The following is a 24982-nucleotide window of genomic DNA, read 5'->3' as shown; positions in this document are numbered from 1 at the left end:
GCTTTACTGTCTGACGCTAGTGGAGTGAAATACTAACTCCCACGCTCTCTACTTTGGCTAGTATTACAAACGATTGCAGTTCATAAAAAGTGGTGTGTGGATTTTACATAATCACAAAGTTTTCAGGGCTGGCTGGCTAGCCCAGGCTTTGGGAAGAAGCAACTGCCCAGTGGTGCCCATCACCCCTACCATTGGGCTGCTGGGGAGAGGGGTTTAAGGGAATGTTACAACATAGTCCCTATGACCAGTGTTCAGCTCCGTTTTTCAGACACAAAGTTCTGCCACTGCTGAACTGCCACCATCTTGGAAATTGATATATGGCATGGTCACAAGTCTGTCTTGCAGTGCACTGCAGTGACCATCATCTTGGTCAATACCAGGGGCTGAGCGTGGGGATCCAAGAGCTAAAGGCACGAGCCTTTGTACTAGCTGAAGAGCCAGGTTCTCAAGCTGAGAGCTAGAGCAGATCCATGTCCTCCGTGAAACAGGCGCTGTCCAGGACATGTAACACACCCAATGGGTTACATAGGCTGATCCCGGAGCAGCGGCATTCACCGCACTCTTAAAGTGATGCAATACATGACAATTAGAGCCATGTCATTACCAATGCAGCACGCCCAGAACATTGAGGAGAGGAGAAGGGGATCAGGGAGGCATTTTATAACATAGGTGGGGAAAATGAAGTAGAGAGGTGAAGGGACTTGTGCCAAGCTGAGATTAGAATGCTCCTGACTCCTAGTCCTGTCACCATTCTTGTGCACCACATGACATACGGACCTGTTTGAACTTCCCCCTCCAGAGTGGATGCCTTTGTTGGTCTATAACCTTGCCTGTAGTGGGTGCTATATAACAGTTTCTCTGTCTTACCCTTGAGACTAGAGTCTCTTTATTCGCCGTGTCGGGGCGGAGGGGGGAGGCAGAATGTTTGATCTGCTGTCTGATGCTCCATTGTTACTTCAGTGTTGCTAATTCACTCTTTTCCACATAACCCGTTAGGGACCTGCCGGGAGTTGCTTCTACAGAAGAGACTAGGATTCCATTGCTGCTTATAGACACAGCTGGCTGTGGCTTATTTGAGCTTGAAGTGGAAGATGAACAGTCTAAAGGGAATCAAGGTACTGTTGCTTCATAGGACGTAAGATTCGCTGACAGGAGTAGATTGTCCCAGATTCCCAGCCCTCTAGCTTGCAGCCATGCTGTCCATTCACCAGCTAAGTCAGGGGTCGGCAACCTACGGCAGCACGCGAGCCAATTCTGAATGGTACGCTGCCTGCCGGTGAGAGGAGGAGGGGCCGGAAAGCGCCACGCTGGGGGAAGAAGCAGGGGAGGAGGGAATCTTAGCTGCGGCAGGACCAAGCTTCTGCCTCCTGCCCCTGCAGGGGAGAGCGGTGGGGGGGGGGGGGGGTCCCGGCCCCCCGCCCCACTCAGCCCCCCGCCCACCGCTCTCCCCTGCCGGGGCAGGAGGCAGAAGCTTGGTCCTGCCGCAGCCAAGCTTCCCCCCTCCCCGGCTTTTTCCCACAGCTTGGTGCATTCCGGCCCCTCTGCCCCTCCTCCTCCCTCTCCCTGCCCGCGATGGCCCTTGCGAGGGGGAGGGGGAGGGGGAAGAGCGGCAGGCTGCACACAGCTCCGTAGAGCAGGCAGAGAGAGGTAGGGACGGGCCTGGGGGAAGGGGGTGGAACAGGGCATATCCCTTCCAGCCCCCTGCCCTGAGCCGCTCAGGGCAGGGGGCTGGGAGCACCCCCACGAGCCGAGCACCCCAGCCCTCTGCCCTGACCTCCCCCCAACACCCACCCAGCCTTCTGCCCTGCACCCCCCACACACTCAGCCTTCTACCCTGCACCCCCCCCCCAGCCCTCTGCCCTGACCTCGAGTCCCCCCAACACCCAGCCTTCTGCCCTGCACCTCCACCGCCCCCCAGCCCTCTGCCCTGACCTCGAGTCCCCCCAACACCCAGCCTTCTGCCCTGCACCCCCCCAGCCCTCTGCCCTGACCTCCCCCCAACACCCAGCCTTCTGCCCTGCACCTCCACACACCCCTAGCCGTCTGCCCTGAACCCCCCCCACACCCAGCCTTTTGCCCTGCACCTCCACACACACCCCAGCCCTCTGCCCTGACCTCGAGTCGCCCTGCTCAGCCCACTGCAGGCCTAGGTGAACAGAACCCCAGGCTGGCAGTGGGCTGAGCAGGCTGGTGGTGTAAGATCAGCATTTTAATTTAATTTTAAATGAAGCTTCTTAAACATTTTGAAAACCTTGTTTACTTTACATACAACAATAGTTTAGTTATATAATATAGACTTAGAGAGAGAGACCTTCTAAAAAACGTTAACATGTATTACCGGCACGCGAAACCTTAAATTAAAGAGAATAAATGAAGACTCGGCATACCGCTTCTGAAAGGTTGCCTACCCCTGAGCTAAGTCATAGCACAGCCCGGAGGAGAGTTCAAATAACACTGGATAACTCTCTATCAAAGGAAGTTGGAGGGTTATTGAGTGGATGATATTGAAAAATGATATACTGGCTCTTACAGGGATACAGAGGACTGGTCAGCTGGCAAGGACTGCCAGTAACTATGCGGTGGTGTCTCCTGTGGATGGGGGTTAGCTCTGTTTCTTTAAAACTCTGGAAAGAGCAAAGCAATACGATGTAGTACATTAGATGGAAGGAACGCCGGGAGCTGCTGAAGGATATTCGTAGTGGCTGATCAACCAGCCCTGCCACATCCCAAGGAGCTACCTGAGGACCCCTACAGAGCTGGGCTCAGTTGTGCACAGGGATAATTGCCCCCTCCCCATGAGCTTCTGCATCCTCCCCACCCAAGAGTTTTGCTGTGCTGGGGTCAGGATTTGGGCCGCAGAGTGCGGTGGAACTTGACGTTCTTGGGCTGCCCTGTGTGCTGGGACTGAAAGCAGCAGCCACCTTCGTGCCATTAACCGCCTTACTTTAAAAGGATTAATGCCTCCTGTCAGCTCCCTCTCCCCTTTGGACATAAAATGCCAGCGGGGTGGCACCCTGCCATGGAGAGAGGGCAGCAGGAACAGTGCCTCCCCCGCCCCCTTTCAGGGCTGCTGAACCGTGATATCTTCAAGGGCTTTCATAGACAGTGACAAACCTCTTTATTACTTGGTTACCAATTCAGGGAGTGGTGCCTAATCAAATGGGTCACACCGTTTATTACCTGCTCTTCCCATCATTGTGAGATTCATTTCCTTAAGTGCATGGCAGTGACTGTTTCCTAGGCGAATCGGTTGTGTACAGCCCTTATCCTTTGGAGTTAAGGCCTGCAACAATTCCTTTCCAATGCTTTCTGATACCTCTTTTCCCTTCTGGGACCATCTCTCCCCTTCCCCTTCATCGCTTTACCCCAGACCCAACCGCGCACCCAGAGTGAGAGCTGAGTCCTCTGAATCCATTTCTTCTCTCCTCTGCTTTAGTCCAGATCCAGCCAGGAATCGGGGCCCCATCTTGCTAGGCTCTGTACATACCCACGATGAATAGCCAGTCCCTGCCCCAGAGAGCTTACAGCTAAAGTATAACTATGATTTGGAGCCATTTCTCCTCTCCTGCTGGAGCTGCTTCTGTAAGTGCAGCTCCTGCCCCCCTCTCAGAAGGGACAAATCAATGTCTCCTGCAGGCGCCAGTGCCAGTTTAGTTCCATGGATCAGTCAGCCAAGAATTTGGAAACAGGAAGAATGAGCACAGCCCCCTGCCTTGCATAAACAGGCTCGGCTGGCCTAGAGCAGTGGTCTCCAAAGTGGGGTGAGTGCACCCCAGGGGGTGCGCAAGAGGATCCTTCGGGGTGCGCGGCAGGAGGAGCACCGCCGGAGCAGCGCCGCTTTTTTCCCCCCCCCTCCCTCGGCAGTTCAGCCGGGAGCAGGGGGTGCGTGCTCAAAATTTTTTTACTGATGGGGTGCGTGATCAAAAAAGTTTGGAGACCACTGGCCTAGAGCATGACACCTGGCATGTGCTGCATGCATTGGGTTTCTGGGTGGCAACACAATGGACTGGGACCATAGCCGAACCAGCTACTGCTCGTTAGAGCTGGAGCAGGCTGGAAGAAAACAGACTGAATGGCCTCGGATCAGATAACGGGGGTTTAAATACCACACAGATTGTCACACCAGCCAGGAAATGGTGGGCAGAGCTGTGAGTTTTCAGCACGGCGTGTCGCCCTCAATGCTGAACTCCCATTTGGTTTGTGTTGTACAGTAGTCTCCGGGGTTGTTGCTTTAATTGCCTTGGAGTATCACTTTGTCAGATCTTTATTGTAACACATTAGGTACATAAACCTGTACAGTTAAATGGGACAGTAGCGGCTTCACCATAGTCCTATAAGGAGACTCCAAACAGAGAGAAAGACCAGAGCACTAGGGACAGCGTTTTATGTTGGCAAATTAATTGGGCAATAACGATGAAATTTTATCCCTTGGCATTACATAAAGCAGTGAATTTCATGTCTTTCCTGTATCTGATGGGGCCCACTTAGCGCTGTGTGTTCGGAAGATTGGCTTATTTCGATTAGCGTACACCATACATAAATGTTAGGAAGGAGAGTAAAAACGAGCAGCTCTGACTTCCTCATACCAGCCATTTACACAGTGTATTGTGGTGATGCCTGAACACTGTAATCATCTGAGACCAAAAGTAAAAGCCCTCTCCCCCAATCCCTATATGCTGGCTGCTAGTACGATAGCATGTCCTTGCCTAGATTTTAAGCTCTCTGGGGCAGGGACTGTCCTCTTTGTTAGTTGTCTGTGCAGTGCTATATAGTGCCTGGCACAACAGATCCCTGATCCTTGACTGAGGTTCCCAAATAATAATAACCAAGTGTACCCAAAACTTTCGGCGTCTCCCCTGGGCCAGCAATGCTGTGGACTCCCTGTCCCACCCGCCGTCACCTCTACAGTAGCCTGGATTTTTTTCCTTTCTCACCAAGTATCTATCTGCCACATGGCAACGCAGCCTGCTTGACAACTAGGCTGCCCGCTTCAGGGATTAATTTTCTCTCTCTGCTCACTAGCCCAAATCCCATGCTTGGAATGTTCATGACATTGAATGTTCCAAGTGTCATGCTCTAGTTTCCTGGGTCTGAGGGCTTCTCTGGCAAGTCAGACCTTAAGAGAACATCACAGTCTTTACCAACTCAGCCTTTTTAACCTTCTTTCAATTGAAACCTATCTGTCTAGATGAGGTACTTATGTGACCCCTGTTACCACGGTATCTAAGTGCCTCACAATCTTTATTTCTCCTCACAACACCCCTGTGAGGTAGGCGGTGCTATTCTCCCTATTTTACAGATGGGGAACCAAGGCACTAAGACTAAGTGACTTGCCCAAGGTCATGCAGGAAGTCTGTGGCAGAAGAGGGAATGGAACCTAGTCCTCCGAAGTCCCAGGTTTGTTGCCCTAACCACTGGGCCACCCTTCACCTCAAAGAACCTAGTTTTAGCAACTAAAGCTCTGATTCTGCAAATTTACCTGCTTGGCTACTCACTTGCAAACAGTTAAGCATGGGCATAATAAGTGTTTGAAACATCAGGTATTAATACCGTATCCCGTGAACTTCTAGAGCTAGACGATGCTTTGGACCATTGAAAGCCAAGATTCCAAGCTCCTAGACAGAACCCTGTGTACTCTGTGACAAACTGGACCTAAATTCTGCAACAAGATCCCTGGACTCTGCCACATTCTGGTGTTGCGGACTGGAAATTCAATGGCAGTTAGCTTTAAACAAAAAAATTGATTTTTAAAAAGTATTAAATACAACCATAGGTAACAGTCAGTACAGCAGCCCCCAGGGTATTTCTTTTCATGTTAAAGTCAATTTATTTTCTGCTGTCCCCATATTTATAGTTTTCAACAGGCAACTGATGTTGGTATTGACAAAGAGTAATTGAATTGTAGAAGTTGCCAGGGGTTTGGTGGGGTGTGTGTGTTGGGGGAAAGCTGGACGTTTTGGCAGTTGAGCATGACCCTCGGTTTGTTAGGTTTGTAAATTTTAGCATTGGGGAAGGGGTGGGAAGTATTGTAGGATAAGCACATTAGCTGGCCATTGTTAAAATGATCAATGGGGAAATGGTGATGTAAATGTGAACATTATTAACTATCTTCAGGATTCAGAGTTAACAGCTCATTGAGCTGAATGAGGTGATTTTTTTCTTCTCGGAGCTACTGAGTCAGGTTCTCTGCAGACTCAGGAAAATAACATTGCATCTCTTACACTTGGATGACATTTTCAAAGTTGTCTTCACAACAATGGGAGCTAGAAACTTTCTGATTAAAAGCTTAGATTCTAGATCACAATGTGGGGGAGGGTAGATACTGCAGCAGATTCCATGGCTGTGTAATACACAGGGCCCTGCTTCTAGACAATCTAAAGTCCTGACAACTGAAATCATGTCTGAATTGAAATGGGAGGATGGGAAGAAGCTTGATGATAATCAGAATGCTGTGATCATATGTTTAAATGGCTAGATATCTTATGATCTGGGAGAGCTAGAAATAAATGGATGGGAAACTGGAGAGTCCTAGCTTTCCAGCAGTATATAGCAATAAGCTCCATCCAAGGAGACTGTGGGATGGAACCCATTAAGACTTTCACCGGTCCTCTGTCTGACAGTGCTTTTTTAAGCACTGGTGCAGGGGTTACTATAACAAGCCCTGTCCTTCTCTGACATTTTCACTGAACCCTGGGGCTTTCTGTCCACGTTGGTGCCATGATCTATAAATCTGACTTTATGGAAAATATCCAAAGTCCAGAGGGTGCCTTTAAGGACGCAGTTGAGTTAGTTTGGAAAATGTAGCTTTTCTTAATCACTGCAGCAGAAGTGAGCAGTTGAGTGGCCATCACCTTTTGGCTTTACCTGTCAACGTCTCTTGGAGTGAAATCGCCTGCTCTTGATTTACTGCTGGGTTTGGTTTTGCCCTAGGGGAAGTGCGTCTTGTTGGCCTGCACGTCCAGGCTTTGGTAGAAGCTGGTGTTAAAGCAAGAGACATCGCTGTCATTGCTCCTTACAACCTCCAGGTGAGCGCACAGCACCCCCTCCACAGCTTTTCAAGCTGAGTGTAGAAGGAATACACTAGAACAAATCCAGATTCGCTGGTATTTTAAAATAGTACTTAGTATGTTAAAGGTTCAGAGCCCAATAACTAATCCTCCCTAACGCTCCCTTGTATCCTCATATAGCAGGTGAGGATGCTGAAACAGAGGGCCAGCCCTCTGCTGGTGTAAATGGGTCTCACTTCAGGGGAGCCGAACCAATTTTTACCAACTATGGATCTGGCCCAGCAGTGTTAAGTGACTATTCCAAGGCCACAGAGGGAATCAGTGTCAGAGATGGGATTGGAACTAAGGAGGTTCTTCACTAACAGTCCCATGACCAGTCCCTTGGGTAATAGTCCTCCCCCTCAGGATATGCAAGTTCAGGCATGCGTGAATATGGAGGAAGGCAGGCACCTTCCAGGAGGGGGCGATATTGTTTTCATCCTTCTTATCTTGCATTTACCTTGTCCTTAATATGTGCATGCCCTTGTTTTTCAGGTGGACATGCTAAGAGAGCATCTTTGTCACCGATATCCAGAGCTGGAAATTAAATCAGTAGATGGCTTCCAGGGACGGGAGAAGGAGGCTGTCGTACTCTCCTTTGTGAGATCCAATCGGAAGGGTACGTGTTCCGCGCTGGACAGTGCTTTGGGGGAAGAGGAAGCTTGGTCACATAAAGAAATGGGAATAATTTAACACTGCAAAATTCTGCATTGCCAGTTCTTGTGATTTTTATTGCGAGCCTCTTGAGAGCTGGTGTTTTTTTCTGAAGTCCCCAGCATTTGGAGCCACGTGATTACCTGAGAATCACAGCTTGTAGCCCTCATGATTGCAGAGAAAAGCTTGAAACTATGAACCCCAAGGGCTCACACAGCAGAAAGTAAATAAGAACTCAACATGTATTATTTTTAAAATCTCATGATCTATACGTCCTCAGAAAATAATGAGAATGGCTTGACTCACCATTTTTGAACCCTTTGGGTTGGCAGTCCTGCACTCACATCACCGGCTTCCTACCTGGATGCGAGTCCCAGACATTCCCCACAGAACGCGGAATTCCTGGGGAAGCCTGTTTTTTGCATGCTTCCTCCCTTAGAGAAAGAGCAACCTGAATCTGATATTGTAAATAATGCATAACACTGTTTGTTTTCAGAGCAAAATCTAGGGCAGAAAATTGGGTTCTTTCCTATCAGTGAATACAGGGGAAGATAATAGCTGGAATGAGGCTAGTCGCCTGAAGCTGGAAGTCTTATTCACTGGAGGTTTTCAAAAGGAGGCTGGACAGCCATCTGTCTTGGATGGTTTAGACACAACAAATCCTGCAGCGTGGCAGGGGTTAGACTAGACGACCTGGGCAGTTCCTTCTAACCCCGTAATTCTTCTTAGACTCAATCTGCTGAACCATGTAATTGGGGCCCATTGCAACACATCTTGCGCTCTCTGAACCATAAGGATTATCATTCAGAATCATTTCTATAGCACCATAAATGTGCATCCAGAGGTGGAAGTAAGCCGTCCGGTACGGCATACTTGCAAGAGCCGGTACGCAGCTGACCATACCGGCAGAGGACAGCTTCCCCAGGCTGGCAATTTAAAAGGGCCCTGGGCTCCCAGCAGCGGCCGGAGCCCCTGGCCCTTTAAATCGCTGCCAGAGCCCCACTGCCAGAGCCCTGGGATAGCGGCGGCCAGGAGCCCAGGGCTCAGACAGCGATTTAAAGGGCCCAGGGCTTCCGGCAGTGGCCGGAGCCCCTGGCCCTTTAAATCACTGCCAGAGCTCCGGGGCTCCCGGCCGCTGCTACAGCTATCATGAGGTTCCAGCGGTGATTTAAAGGGCCTGGGGATTTAAAGGCCCCACCCCTTCCGTCTGAGGCCCCACCTGTTCTGGTTGAGCCGCCCCCCACACCCCTCAGGACCCCGGCCCTGCGTACCCGTAAGTCCTTTAAGTTACTTTCACCCCTGTGTGCATCACACCTTTCAGACATAGAGTGAGACCCAAAGGACTTACGGTCTAAGACAGTTACAGACGAGACATGGAGCAGTGGTTTGGGAAAGGGAGGGGTGCAGGGTTTTAAGAGTGAGAGAAGGAATTGGGAAGGATTCATGGAAGAAGTGGGATTTGAGAAGAGATTGACGGAGAAGAGAGGGCGTCGGTGGTGATGACTGAAAGCCATTAGTAATCAGGGCTCACTGCCATCTGACGGCTGGCGGTGACTTACCCAGAATGAATTCAGTATAGGTGGCTACATCCCCAAACTCCCCATCACAGTCTGCCCCTGTTGTCATCTAGTTGGCATCTGAGCAGAGGCGTCACAGTAGGTGACAGCACTTCACTAAGGACAGGAGCCCAAATCTATCCTATTTCCCAAGGTGTATGTCACAGAAACCCCACACTTTGGCACTGCTGACAGCCTCTGCCCAGTGAAGACCAGCAACCAAAACAGCAGGGGCATGAATGGCTCTGACCAGTGTCGGTCCTGGCCTGGCTCCACATTTTCATGACTGCTAAATATACTTGCAAAATCCAACAGTAAAGCCCACTTGTGTTGCTGTGGATTTTAATACGTAGAACTTTCTCAGCAGTCAGGTTCTCAGGAGGGATTGGAGAAGCGTATTCCAGCACATTACTGCTTCTGCAAGCTGCCAGTGATATCTGGCAATTAACGCCAGGTCGTGGAGCACAGAGACGTGGCCACACACAATTAGCTATTAAAATCCAATGTGGCTTGATTCGTTCTGCATCATGATCCTCAGGTGCTCAGAATGAAGCTTGTCGCCTAGATCTGCGTAATGTTTATTTTTCCAGTTGTCTCCCATTTATCCATAGAAGCAGGAGACTCAGGAGCCGCCCACACTGGCCGCCTCGCTAGCTGAGCCGAGCTGAGTCATTCTGGCATTTGCTATCTGTTATTACGGCTCCTTGAGAAAATAGCCAGAGAGCAGAAATAGACTTGGTGTAATCTCCTACATGTTTGTTATTTTTAACCCTTCGTCTGTGTGGGCATGGGGGTGGGGGTGTAACTTGGGATTGGTATATTTCTCTGCTTGTGAAAGTGAGACTGGTATCGATAGCTGGAGACAGACTATGGGTGGGCAGGTGCCGTGAAGGCTGATTTCTGCCAGTGTGTCGTAATTCTAATATGTAGCTTCCCCTTCTATTTCAGGCATTCCCTGCTGTTTCCTTCCTGAGCCCTCATTATAATCCATCCATCCAGTAGCCCTTGTATAATGCTCTTCATCTTCAAATCCTTTATGCATTTATCCATTCTGTCACCTATGAGCTATATACATATTGTTAGTTTCATTTAGCAGATGGTGAAACTGAGGCAGAGGTTGAATGACTTGTCCAAGGTCATAGAGGGAATCAGCTATAGAGCCAGGACTGGAACTCAGGAGTTGTTGCCTCCCAGTGTTCAGGCCACTAGATCCTGTGCTCCCTGCTATCTCACTCCGCAGCCAATACAATATCTTGGGCCAAATCCACAGCTGGAGTAAACCCCTGTAATTCCAATGACCTGTGCTGATTTACACCGGCTGAGGATCTGGCCTTTACTATGGAAACATTGCTGTTTGCGTGGCCAACCGCCAGGCTGTAGTTTCTGATGGCCCGAGGGGGTTTGTGTTTTGTAGGCGAGGTGGGTTTTCTCGCTGAAGACCGGAGGATAAACGTGGCCGTGACTCGGGCACGACGCCATGTGGCAGTCATCTGTGACTCGCGGACCGTTGGCAGCCAGGCCTTTCTGAAACGGCTGGTGGATTATCTGAGTGAGCATGGGGAAGTGCGAACGGCCTTCGAGTACCTCGACGACATCGTGCCAGAAAATTACTCTCACGAGAACTCTCAAGGTCATAGCGAGCAAGGGGCAGGGCCTAAAACCAGCACAACCTCTGCTCCGAAACCTCCGCCTGAAGGCTGGAAATCCAAACCAAATCCAACGAAACCATCCACACGCAAGCCAGCAGCAGGTCCCTTGCAGAGTGTGAACGAGGCCAGGGTGGAAAGACCAGAGATGAAAGACAATTCGGGCAAGTTCAGAGCCATGATGGTAGAGTTTCTGGAGAGCAGCGAGATGCAGTTGGATTTCCCTTCCTCCTTAAACTCTCACGACAGGATGCTGGTGCACCAAATGGCCGAAGAATATGGGTTGCAGCATGTAAGCACCGGGGAGGGGAGAGAGAGGTACATCAGCATCAGCAAGAGAACCACCACCGTCAGCTCCTCTCCAGTGAATACGGGTGGCAATGAGCAAACCCCGCCCGCCGAATCTCAAAACCCTGCCAAAGAGGCGCTAGCCCCTGTCAAGAAGGGAGGAAGCAGCATGAGCTCAGGGAAAGTGGATCTGAAAACGCTGCACCTGGAGAGAATGCAACGGGAAAAAGCCAAACAGGAAGAGAGGGTCAGAAAGAATCAGGAGCTGAGCATCAATTTGCAGGAAATAGCTGGAAGGAAACACAAAAATGAAGCCAAAGGTAGGCCCCTCCTTCCGGGGATTTCCAGGGCTTTTCCTCTTTAACACTTTCCCCGCCTTTAGGAAGATTCGCTATTTCCATAGCAAAAGCCAGTCACACTGCAGGCTTCCCATTGTCACTGTTCCCTGGGCTCCTGTCAGAAGAGCCTAAGAAAATTAAGGTGCCCAGCTCCTGCTGAAATTCAGTGGGTGCCTAACTCCATTAGGCTGCTTTGAAAATCCCAGCCTAAGACTGTAGCTATGTCAGACCTCTGAACACTGCACTGCTTTAGTAATGTACTCCCAGCTACAGCCTGTTTCTCTGCCTCTGCCCATGGATAGAACAGGCCCTTTCTGAATAGTGCCCCCTTTGGGAAGGCCTACATGGGGAGAAAAGCACCGTGGCATGGCCGGGGTTGGCCTGGGTCAGCTGGCTCAGGGGGCTTGGGCTGTGGGGCAAAAAATTGCTGTGTAGACATTGAACGTTACACAGCAGTTTTTCAGCCCCGAAGCCCGAGCCCAGCAAGCCCGAGTCAGCTGACCCGCCAGCCGGGGGTATTTTATCCCCAGAGAGACATAGTCTTTGACAGTTTCCGTGAGATGAGGGATTCAATAGAATTATTGACCATGCTTAAATCGAGGCCATGCAGGGCTCTCATTAATTCCCTACGTTTCCCCTCAGGGGATGAGCTGTGTATGCGTCCATAGAGCATCTGACTTGACTTTCAGAAAGGTCACTGATGCTCATCTCCAAAGAAATAGCTCCTAGATGATCACAGGAGATGTCTGGGGCCTGGATCTGTTTGTTGTGTAGCGTGGATTGGAAGCTGCACTCTCATGCTTAGAAATAGGCTTATTGACACATGGGGCAAACATTGGCATGTCGGGGATGACGAGAAGGAGCTAGAACTGTTTGAGGCTTAAGGCCACATGAGTCTTTAACCCAATGGCCAAGCTCTTATAGCACAAGGAGCCTGCAACAATCTGTTTCAGCAATCTGAGATGTGTGCTACCTACTGTTACATATCCACTACCATGCATATGTGTCAGTGGCATATGCCACTTGGTACATCTCACTGTAGTATCTGGCTCTCGGCAACTGTTCTTGCTGATCGTGGCTGGTTGGCGGTGTTTTGAGGCCAAATCCTCTGCTGGTGTAAATGGGCGAAGCTCTCTGGAATCTATAGAGCTGCACCCATAATACCAGCAAAGAATGTAGCCCATTGTCTGTTGGGTTCATTTGATAACGGTCAGGTAATCAATTAAACAGTTGGGTTTTTCTCTGGACTTCTAGGAAAGACTGTGGTTAAAACTGGAGCGGACAGCCAAGCTGAAGAAGATATCGATGCCCTGATTTCTGCAGCAGTGAAAGCTGACAGTATATGTGGTTTCCCCAGGTGTAAAGCCAGCGTTACGACCTTGGGACAGCTCTGTCTGCATTGCAACAAGCGCTACTGCCTCAGCCATCACATCCCAGAGGTATGAGCTGTGTGTGTCCGCCTCAGACAGCCCTGAGGAGCTGTTTGAGTGCAGGGGGCTGAGCATTGCCGGGAGTTTGCCATCTGTTTAGTCTCTTGACCAAGCTTGATACAAGCTGAATTTTTATAACTTGTGAAATTGACTTTTCCTACTGAACGTTCTGAGGCTGGTTTCCTTAGCATTGCTCTTGGCTTCTCAGAGAAGTTTAAAATGAAGGCTCTGCTCCTGAATCTGAGCACCATTTTGTTCTGGAGGAAACCCTCTAAATCAGGAGCATTTGTAAAAAGTGAATGCAAAGAACATACAGGTTTTGTTAGCAGTACACAGGCTACGAAGTCCTCCTGGTGATAGCTGCTTCTCTCTGTTCCTGATCTCTGACATTTACATTTCTAGAAAATAGAAATAGAAAAGAAGAAAGGATGATCTTGGCACCGGATTGGGGATCTGAAAAGGTGGATTTAATTCCCAAGTCAATTAGGGCTTGATCGGGCAGAGCTGCTGAGCACTCTGGCCCCAATAAAGCAAAGCATTTAGGCATGTGCTTAAGTGCTTTGCTGGATTGGGACCAGAGTGCTCAGCACCTTGCAGGATCAGCCCTTAAATTCTCTCTGCTTCAGATCCCCATCTGTAAAATGGAGGTAATAGCACTTCTGTCTCCCAGCCTTGAGACTGTGTAAGTAGTACTGTATCTAACACACTGGAGCCCCGATCTCCGCTGGGGAGCCTAATCACTACTGCAATACAGATAATGACCATAATGAAACCAACATGCACCCTGCTAGAATGTGAGTGAGAAATAGAAGCAAGTCTAGAGGTGATGGTTAGCCCCCAGAGATGGAAAAATGGAGCATTTGCTCCTGTTGGTTTTTTACACAGGGCTTTGTTGTGTTAGCTGTTTAGACTGATTTGAATTGTTTTCTATTGATGGTAAAAAAAAAAATCTCCTTTCACCTTTTTCTCCAGCAGAGACTTGACAAAGGTTTTACTTGCTGTCAAGGTTCAGGTCCAGCATATTTTTTGTTTCCAAGCATGGGAATGTGTTAGTGCTGAAATAATGCAGCTCTTTGGAGTCCTTTCCCTCCCACAGAGTCTGAGTCACTTCCTCTCTACAGATCTCACCTCAAAACCTTTCTTTCCTCCTCAGCTCGCAATTAACACTCAGGCCTTGTCTACACTGTGGGGGGAGATCAATCTGAGTTACGCAACTTCGGCTATGTGAATAACGTAGCTGAAGTCAACGTACTTAGATCTATTTACCGTGGGGTCCACGCTATGTGATGTTGACGGGCGTCTTCACTAGACCCGCTAAATCAACCACCAATGCATCGATTGCCGTGTGTGGATCCCCCGTAAGTGTAGACAAGCCCTCAGTGTTCTTGCTCTCCATGGCATCTTGATGTAGAAGATGCTCCTTAAAACCCCCTATCTCTATTAATACCCACTGTGACAATCTCATACACAAAGTCCTTGATACCAGGACAAGGCCCGTCGGTTTGTCCTAATATCAGCAAGGAAAATCCAGTCAGAAGTGTTAGGGGATAATACACTATTTGAAATATGCTCTGATCTAAAAAAAACCCATTTGCTTTATGTGCATGTAACTAACTCTAGATGAGCATGTGGAGATGAATCACATGGCAGTTGCATAAGTGACTTCTAGCTTATTCATTGTTTTTAGAAGACGGATTTTTAAAAAAATGCTTATGTAAATGTGATGCTAAGCTAATAGCACTGGCTAGAGCCAGGCATAGGACAGGTAGGTGCTAATGTGCCATCATGATAGGTGCAAGATGAGGCCTCCAATTCAGCAAGGTATTTAAGTATATGCCTAATTTTAAGCATGTGAGCAGTACTGTTGATCCCATCTCCCTCCTCAGTTATTAATAAAAATAATAATAATACCTAGCTCTTATATAGCTCCATTCATCAGTAGATTTCATATAACGTTACAAAGGAGGTTGGTATCATTTAGAGCTGGGTGGTTTTTTCTCCAGTGATTTGCCGAAAAATGTATTATTTGGGCACGGAAAGTATTTGTGAATTTGGGTAGAATTTGGCAAATAGTTTCAGCTCAAAAAACCCCCCAAAACAAAATTATCAGAAATGTCAGAATGATTCATTTTGAAAATGTAATTTCAAAAAAGGCAATTTTAATTGATATTTAATTCCCCCCCCCCCCCAGTTTTTAGTTTTGGTGAGAGAACCCCAAAATATTGTATTTTGGTTTGAACTGAACTAGGTTTTGTGTTTTTCAGTGTGAGCCCAGAACTGAAAAATCAATTTTTCACTCCACTGTAGTTTTATTGTCCCCATTTTACAGATGGGGAAACTGAGGCATGGTGCAGGGACATAATTTACCCAAGGTCATCCAGGAGGCCAGTGACAAAGCCGATAATAGAACTCAGGTCTCCTGAGTCCCAGTCCAGTGCTCTATCCAGTGGACTTGCTTTCTCTCTAGGAACTTTTTCCTCCCTGGTATGTTTGTAAAAAGCCTTTTTCATTCCCATTGACACAGGTGGCTAGAATCAGCTCATCTGTCTTTTTTTGATGCTTTTGCCTTTTCTTTTCCAAGCCTTACAGGCTGAGTGTTCTTGGACGGTCTCTTCTCTTTCTGTATCCAGGGCAGGTTCTCTTTAACCTCAGAACTTTGAGCAGGAAGCTGCAACGGCCACTTCTTCTTTCTTGAATTCTTTTCCAGAACAGTTGCCGATTGGAATTGTCAGAGTCTGAAGGGATTTAGGCACCCAAGTCCCATTCAAAGTCACCCAGGAGTCAGGTGCCACACCTCTGAAAATTCCAGCTATAGGCCTTTGCTCGCTAATTATCCTCCATTCTAGAATTCCTCCGTAAGAAACCCCGCAGTAGGTAGATGTCATATAATTGGCCAACCCCCATATTATGTCTCCAATAACTAACAATTGGCTTAAAAGCTGAAGCACGAGGTTTAATATCCCTTCAGAATTTTTGTTGTTATTAATTATAACAATTTAGCATAGTCTTGAAATTAAAGCAGCCGGAGATGTACCCATTGCTGCCAGGGCATAGCTGGGATTTGAACCCAGAACCTTTGGAACTAGAGGCTAGGGCCATACACCTAGGCCACACAGGTGGTTAAACTTCTAAACTGAGTAAACTCAAGTAACTTATGGTCACTGGTTCTAAACTTCTCTGTTCTCATACACCTCATCAGTTCCTCCCTTTCAGTAAGTAGATCTGAGGAAGCTTCTCCTTGTTTGGAGATTTTGATTTCTGATTCCAAAAGTTGTGTCCACATGTTTGGCTGAACGAGTTACCCAGCCAGTCTCTCTGTAAACTTCCTCCATGCTACTCTTTCAACGCACCCGAGTCTCTGTATTCCTAGACTGGACTTCTCCTGAGCAGACTTCCTGCTGGGCCAGATTGCATGGCAGCTTGATCCAGTTTTCACTGGGAAATATGAGGAGACCACCAAATTGATTTTTCATGTGCCACACCCAGAATCTGCACCCAGCTCTGCAGAGATGAAAAGCGGGTATATCTGAACTTTCTATGTCACCCTGTCAGATATTCATAGATTTTAAGGCCAGAATGGATAAGGAACCGTTACGATCATCTAGTCTGACCTGCATAACACAGGCCGTTACATCACCCAGCAGAGTATCCTCTATACTTCTAAAAACCTAGCTGGTTCTGTAAACGATCAGTGTAGATTATTCCCCTGAAAAAACAAGATCTATTTCCATGGCAAAGAATATTTGTATTTATGTTCATTCAGAATCTGATTTGGACAGAATTTCATTTCATGGAGACTCTAATTGAGATTCTTTCCTTGATGAATTGTAATGAAGAATTAAATGGGAATTAATTGTAAGGATAAAACCTGCTTCACTACCTTTTTGTTGCTTGTTTATTTGGGTTCAGCAGGTCAGACTTTGGTCTTATCTAGTAAGGGGTCAGGCTTGCTATTAACATGCAAACCAAACCCTCTTAGCGCCTATTGGGATTGATGTGCATGTGGGGACTGAATAGTCTTCATAAAAGGGTCCAGTTTTTTTCCTAATCAAGACCCCAATTCAACAATGACTTAAGAGTATGCCTATCTGTAAACACGTGTAACTCCATTCCTATTCAGCAAAGACCTTGTTAAATCCCATTTCGTGTGCTGTTTAAGAATTTTGCTGAATAGAATTGAAATTATTCATAGTTTAGGTACATGCTTAAGTACCTGGCTGAATCAGGGCCAAAGTCATTGACAAAACTCCCACTGATTTCAAATGGTACCAGATAGGGCCCCAAAGGTCCCAAAATCCCTATTAAAATGACTCTGTGGGATTCCATATTTAATCTCCCTCAGTGATTTTTAGATCATATACATCATCTATGTGAAGATTTTTGTAACTGTCAACACTGCAAGCTGTCTCTGGGATCTGAAAACCCAACAGTGTTCTCTCTCTCTGGCTACGTAAGCAATGGTAACAAAGACTCCAGAATAAGAATTTAGGTGGCAGTAATGTTTATGTTGCATATGGCAGATCAGAATCCAGTTCTTTATTTCTTAACATATATTATTTATATTATTGTAGTGCCTAGGAGTGCCTCAGTCATGGACCATGACTCCACTGAGCTAGGCACTCTTCAAACACCGAATAAAAAGATAGTCCTTGCCCCAAAGAGTTTACCACCTGGCCCTGTAGTGCTAACTAGTAAAAATGTTTGTCACGTCAATAAAAGAATCAGGTAATATGACTCTAAGGATCTGTCTACACTGGAAAAATGTCAAACTGGTTTTAAAATAGGTTGAACTAAACTGATTGGGTAAACTGGTAACAGCTTTAGTTTCAGCCTGGTTTTAAATGATTTAAGGTGGCCTGACCCTGTCTTACAGAACCAGTAATGATCTTAAAAAGAGTTGAGTGAATCAGGCTACCTTAAACAGAGTCTTCGCTACACTTCTGTCCAGTTTTGAAACTGGTTTAGCTGACCTGATTTTAAAACCAGTTAGAAAATTTTCCCAGTATTAATAGGCCCAAACACACAGAAGGGGCAGATATTTGAATAAAAGGTGCCTTTTTTTTCCAAAGTCACTTTTCTGACTTTAAGTGCAATACCTGCTTGATAAGACCTATTTTAGATGCGTTCCCTCAATGAAAGAGAAAAGGAACAGCAGACATTAACACTGCAGGTTAGAAAACAGAGTTAATATTTCACCAGATGGTATAAGAGAAGTTTAAAAAATCTGGCGACTCAGATGATGGAGCAGTGATCTCCCAAAATGTTTAGACTTTGTGAACGAAATACTTAAACTGTCTAAAGGGATGATTTAGTTACTGTGTGTGTTCTATCGGGCAAATTATTTTTGTATTGTTTCTGAATTAAAAGGGCTATAAATAACTGGTGGACATTTTTATGGACTGTGAAGTATGTTCAAGCTTAGGATTCTGCATGAGGAACTTCAGGCTCTAACAATGCCACTCATTCATAAGGCATCTTATGGGGAACATCTCAGGGCAGTTTCAGGTCTGCCACCAAAATTATTGTTGTGTCTCCTACAGATTCATGGGTGTGGGGAGAAGGCCAAAACACAAGCTCGGCAGAGAATTAGCAGAGAAGGAATTCTCTACGCTGGGAGTGGTTCAAAAGACAAGTCACTGGACCCAGCAAAAAGAGCTCATCTCCAGAGGCGCCTGGATAAAAAACTTAATGAATTGACCAGCCAGAGAAAGAGCAAAAAGAAAGACAAAGAAAAATGAGGGATTTGCTCTCACTGAAGTCTGAATCCCATTATGTTTCCCTTTGGGGACTGATATTCAAGTTGAACACACAGGGATGTGAAAAGCCAATGGAGATCTTAAATCTATGGCCTTTGTAAACTGGGTTCTTACTATGTTGAAGACAGAAAAAGGACCTTTTAGTTTGGAAGTGTGCAAAGCTTAGAGCTGCTTTGTGACTGTATGATGTGCTACAAAATAAAGATCAGTCAAGACCAATCTAAAATGCACTGCTGGTAAGGGTGGGGTAGGGGACGAGGGAAGGCGATTTGCTTTGTTTGGCGCATGGTAATGTATACGGAGAGGATGCACAGAATTACAATAAATAATGGTATGAAACACCTTAAGCGGTAAGCTGTCAATGTGACATTTCATTGTGATACTATAATAATTTAAATGTCCAGGGGATATGAAATGAGAACCTCATAACCAATGGGGTGGGAACAACTTAACAGCCTCAGATGACTATGCATTAAGGAAACAACAGAATAAAAATAGTATAACCAATTCAGTTTCTCCAGCCCAGAAATCTCACTTGTGTACTGAAGAGCCATGTTGGGCACTAAGGGTGAAATTCACCTTTGGGCAGAAAATCAGCGCACGGCCAGAACACTTCTCAAGTCCTGTCAACATGGCTTAATGATGCAAAAAGCTTTGTGCAGGCCTTCTGGGTTGGGGGGATTTTGCCCCCAAAGAGTAAAGATTAGGGGTCAGTTACACCTGAGAAGCCAGAGTTTCTTAATTAAGCTTCAGTAGGGAACACATGGGATTCTGTGGCCACCTGGTTTTAAAGGAAATGGAGAATCTCCAAAAACTTGGAGCGAGGAGAATCAGAAACAAATCTGAGACGCACAGTCCAGAAGGAGAGGAGGCAGGAAACCATAGACCATGCCATGAAGGAGGTGTAACATGAAGCCAAGCCAGTGCCAAACTCTCAAACCTCCTCCAGGCAAAGTATGTGTGTAGCCGGAGCAAGGGTTGATCAGACATACCCCTAATCTCTTCAGAAAGTGCCTTAAAAGAATGTTGCGGTTAACCACAAAAAAAGTGAATTTGAAAAAAAGAAGGAAAAACCTTAATTTTCAGAATGTAGGGTTCCACATTAAAATGCAAACAACAGCAGCCAAACATTGGAAATGCTTAGCTAAGGTCACCCAACCAAGCTTCACTCTGGTCCTGTTCTACCACCAGGCTCCTATCTTCCTTCCCTTCAAACCGTCTCTTTACAATGTGGTCTTTTGGGCTGAAGAATTTTTTGGAAAGGTTTTTGGTTGATAAAATCTCCATGTTCCTAAGGGCTATGAGAAATAGTCTTTCCACCTGAAAAGAGTTCCTGCGTTTCCAGGCTCTCTCCCAGTGGACAGGAAGGCCATTGAGTTTGCTTATACTCCATCAAGTAAAGCAATGTGGCCATCTTACCTAAGCTGCCTCCTGTTTGCTTCAGGGAGGCAGCAGGGGAAACTTCACCCAGGGCTTTATTCAACGAAGTGGTGAGTACCTGCCATCCCCAGTGGAGTCAATAGAACAGATGTTCTCAAAATGTGGTCTGCAGATCACCACTGGTTTGCGAGTTCCATTCAGGTGGTCCGCGGATAGTTCCCTCTAAGGTGCGCGCCTGGGGGCCGCACACAAGAGAATGAAGGGCCACCCACCTAATTCGTGGAGCCGCGCAGGCATGGCTCCACAAATTAGGTGCCTGGACCCTGGAGAAGACACACATGTAAGATGAGGTGGTGGCCTTGGGGGGGAATAGGGGGTAGGTGGGAGGGGGTAGTGGGGTGAGAAGAGGAGGTGGGGGGAATTTGGGACGTGCAGGGCTGCAGCGGCCAGAGAAAGAGATGACTTTCCCAGCTCCAGGGCTGCGGCTGCCAGAGAGAGATGGCCCTCCTTCCCAGCCTCAGCTCTGTGGGTGCTGTGGCGGGAGAGAAAGGGCACATCCATCGCATTAGAAAGGTAAGACTCCTGATATTAAAATATGAGTTGTGTGCTTTTATTTGTAGAACAAAAAACGTTAATTATTATTAAGGGTTTTTTTAATGTAGTTGTTAGGATATAGATATTCAGGCCTGTCTGCAAAGGCCTATACTTTAAGAATTTAGGTGTATTCTTATCACTAAGCTAGTTATAGAGGTATAAAAGAAAAAATCAAAATCACTGTCTGTTTGTGTAAGGGCCTTCTCTTACTGTGACAGTCTGAGGCCCTGTTCTTAGGCTAAGGCCTTCGGCTAAGTAGCAGAGGCAGCCATAAGCTAAGAAGTGAACGGTCACATCCTCACATTCCAAACTAGTCACATTGAAATAAGGTGCTATTGGGCTGTTAGGAATATCAGGACAGGATTGTATTCCTATCACCTCCAGAGAAAGGGAAGAGCCTAGAAGATGTAAAAGGAAACTTAGCATCCTGTCTGGCAAGAACTCACTTATCAATAGCTGGGATGTGAAATCCTCATTTCTGTATTGTTGTATCACTGTAGTCTCCACTTCCCTATTGTTTGTCTGTATAATCTCTGGCTGGTTCTGTGATTGTTTCTGTCTGCTGTATAATTAATTTTGTTGGGTATAAACCAGTTAAGGTGGTGGGATATAATTGGTTAAATAATCATGTTACAATATGTTAGGATTGGTTAGTTAAATTTCAGTAAAATGATTGGTTAAGGTATAGCTAAGCAGAACTCAAGTTTTACTATATAGTCTGCAGTCAATCAGGAAGTAAGGGGGGAAATGGGAACAGGGAATGGGAGTGGGGGAATTGGAATCATGTTTCGCTAAGGGGGGAAGAATGGGAACAGGGACACGGGCAAGGCTCTGTGGTGTCAGAGCTGGGAAGGGCGACACTGAGGAAGGAAACTGGAATCATGCTTGCTGGAAGTTCACCCCAATAAACATCAAATTGTTTGCACCTTCGGACTTTGAGTATTGTTGCTCTCTGTTCATGCAAGAAGGACCAGGGAAGTGAGAGGGTGAAGGAATAAGCCCCCTAACAATAGTGCTTTTATCCAAAGCGCTTTACAATAGTTAGCTAACGGTACAAACAACATTTGGAAAGATCATTAAGTGGTCCGCCGAGACCCTCGGCAATTTCCAAGTGGTCCGCGAAAAAAAGAGTTTGAGGACCACTGCAATAGAAGCTGAGGTTACTCGAGACATGAGAGAATTGGACTCCAGTGGAGAAGCCATTTTTCTATGAAAGTGCACCTCATCTATTCAAACAGGAGGATGCTACTTCAGAGGAAGAAAACCAATTTGGGCACGGGTCACTTGAAACGTGAGGAGGAATATTTCAGGTTAACGGAGACCGATTCCTTAAGCACCAATTTCTGCATAGTGCCTGGGATTTAAATACCATCTATGTACAGAGAGACCCAGCACTTATCCTGTACGCAGCCACTTCAGAGCATTCCTACTGCTCATAAATTCTGACCATGCTGGCTAGGGGGCCCAAAGGCGAATTAGGAGGCCATCCATGTTGACTATTCCTTTCCAAAACACTAGTAAACTGTGCAATAATATAAACATTATAATAGTAAGCAACTACCCAGATGCAACCAGAGAGTAGAAACTAATATCCTCTCTGTCCTAATACGGAGTCATCCCTTCTCCCACAGAAATATTGAACCTCTTGCTGCCCCCGGGATGTGCCTGCATAAGCTCTGTGTGAAGCAGCATGAAATTGTAGCCCGTTCTCAGGAACAAAATTCAAAAGCAAACCCACCCGAAGGGCGGCTCTCTCTGAGTCACAGGGAGGGCAGCACGAACAGAGTCTCGCATCGGAGCTCACTCGTGAGGCTGCTAGAAGATCAGTGATAACTCGGAGGTGGGCTAAGGATTGGAGACCTGGGCCAAGTCTGTATCTCTAAAAATGGCCTGGGTGTCAAGGTTCGATAAAGTGTTCAAACAAGCCTAGCCATTGCCCCCTTTGGGCGTTAGGGACACGCCCAGTCATCACCAGTTGCCAGTGTGGCTTCTGGCTATAAGATGGGATAAGTCAACAGTGTGAGAGGCAGTGTGGTCTAGTGGATGAGGCATGCGACTGAGAACAAGGGACCAGTTTGCTGGTGTTCTGATCTTGGCTCTGATGCTCTCTGTGGCTTTAATCAGCCTTTCTGCCTCAAGTGTCTTCATCTGTGAAATGGGGACAGTAACACCCACCTGCCTCACCAGGCCATTGTGATTGCTAATTAGGTAGTGCTGATGAAGCACTACTCTGTTAAGTGCTAGAGTTCACCAGAATGTGCACCGGACCCACCAGCAGGTGAGTCCACTTTCCAGTGAGCCAAACTTTGAGCAAAATTTGCTGCACCACCAGATCTTTCAGGTGAGTTTTCTGCAATCTGACTAATGATCCTTCTGCACTGAAGCCCCCCTTCCTCGTCCCCCCGTGAGAAACATTTGTATTGAAAGATGCCAAAATAGAGCTTAAAGCTGACAATGAGGAGTCAGAGAGGAAATAAAACATCCGGAACTGGATATTATTCAGAGAGAAAGATATTGAAACACAAATGATTTCCCATGTGGCAAGGGTGTCAGATGCACTTGGTGCATGTGATGGACATCAGAATTTCTCCCGACACGTCCACTGAGACTAGGGAAGGAGCACTGGCAGGTGGACAGATGCCCTTGGAAAGGAATTACCCCTTTCAAAAAACATCTGCCTATATTTAAAAGATAAGCTCTAACTTAGTCACAAACTACTAGGCTCAAGGCAGCAACTGCTGGGTGAAAATCTATGGCCGGTGCTCTGCAGTGGGGCAGACTGTGTGGTAATAATGGTCTATTTGGGCCTTGAAATGTATGAATCTCTGCAAATATATAGAGACTCGGAAAAATAGATGACGATGCAAATTCTATTTGCCTGGGGTGAGCTTTGTTTAAATATTTTAGCTGGAGTGTGGCAGCTCTGGAGTGGGCAGCAGATGGGATCCTCAACCCTCGCTACTATGTTCAGGTCACTGGCTGCTGCCCTGGTTGGCAAGGGCGGAGTTTAAAACGTGACAGTGCCAATTGCACTCAGCACCCTGCTCCCTTCTGTGCCATCCCACTTTCGGGAGGCAAAGGGAACAGGGCAGCTGAGCGCTGGGATTTGGAGCAGCAGCACAGGCCTTGTCTGTAACAACCTGTGCTGCATTAACAGCCCTCAAATTAGTCCTCTCTGCACCAGTTTGTTCCCGGCAGCCTCTGGGCTGGCACATTGATTTTCCAAATGGTTTGAATCGATCCTGTTTTAGTCTTGGCTGTTTCAAATCATTTGGGGCCAGCCTCTGTAAATCTGGAGTAACTGTGGAGCTGGCCCTCAATCTGGATTTGGTGTTATTGTGTAATAATCCGGAAAATAGTTGCTACAGCAGGGGTCGGCAACCTGCGGCACACGTGCCAAAGGCGGCACGCGGGCTGATTTTTAGTGGCACGCTGCCGCCAGCCCTGCTCAGCCCGCTGCTGGCCTGGATGGACGGAACCTGGGCCGGCAGCGGGCTGAACAGGGCTGGTGGCCGGGACCCTGGCTGGCAGGGGCCAGCGGACAGAACCCCAGACCGGCAGCGGACTGAGCGGCTCAGCCCCCTGCCGGTCTGGGGTTCCGTCTGCCAGCCGCGCTGCCGGTCTGGCACACGAAACCTTTTACTGGCACGTGAAACCTTACATTAATGAAGACTTGGCACCCCACTTCTCAAAGGTTGCCGACCCCTGTGTTACAGCAATAGAATCATTCTTGTTCCTGTGTCCCAAGGAGGGAAATGTCTTCTCACAATTACGCAGGGCAGAGCGAGCAGCCAGACTTGCTACGTGTCGCCTGCCCTGCCGGTGGGACTCGTTTATACAGACTCCCATAAAAAATATATAGGATGTTTGTTGGCGCTGTTGTTCTTATGCAAGGCGTGCTCATTGGAGCCAGAGGCTGCCTTCCAGTCCACTGCCTCAAGTTTGTGGCTTGTGCTAACCTCAGAAAATTACTGGAGAACAAGCTGCAGGAAGGGTGCAGTGGTGCGTGGCCTGCCAGTGCGTCTAGAATTGGGGAGAAGAACTCAAAGCCTTTGGCTGCAGGAACAGAGGCCTCCTCCCAATGAGTTAATTCAATGAGTGGCTCCACCAGTTGGGATCTGATGTGCGCATCAGCAGGGCTGGCACATTACATCTTGCAGAGAGGGGAGAGACACATGCTGCAGGTGCATGTCGGGATGAGAATTCTACTCCGCTGTTGCTCTCTCCGGGGTTCTTTGGTTTGTCATCGTCATGCGAGTTGACGCCTCATCTTAGAATGACCCTTTCAGAGCAC

General features: G+C 47.3%; 1 protein-coding gene across 1 annotated transcript in view; it reads left to right on the top strand.

Annotated features, from left to right (window-relative positions):
• IGHMBP2 (immunoglobulin mu DNA binding protein 2) overlaps positions 1-19008 on the top strand; it is a 95063-nt gene extending 76055 nt beyond the window's left edge. Inside the window, exons 10-15 of the mRNA XM_065403919.1 lie at positions 997-1115; positions 6931-7025; positions 7542-7665; positions 10671-11510; positions 12783-12967; positions 18499-19008. Of these exons, the coding sequence (XP_065259991.1) occupies positions 997-1115; positions 6931-7025; positions 7542-7665; positions 10671-11510; positions 12783-12967; positions 18499-18696 (1561 nt within the window). The 3' untranslated portion in view covers positions 18697-19008. The remainder of the gene's footprint in view (positions 1-996; positions 1116-6930; positions 7026-7541; positions 7666-10670; positions 11511-12782; positions 12968-18498) is intronic.
• The last annotated feature ends 5974 nt before the right edge of the window (positions 19009-24982 follow it).

Source organism: Emys orbicularis, chromosome 4, assembly GCF_028017835.1.
Source record: "Emys orbicularis isolate rEmyOrb1 chromosome 4, rEmyOrb1.hap1, whole genome shotgun sequence".
Lineage (NCBI taxonomy): Eukaryota > Metazoa > Chordata > Testudines > Emydidae > Emys > Emys orbicularis.
The sequence above is the reverse complement of the archived record's forward strand: the minus strand, read 5'-3'. Positions and strand labels throughout refer to the sequence as shown.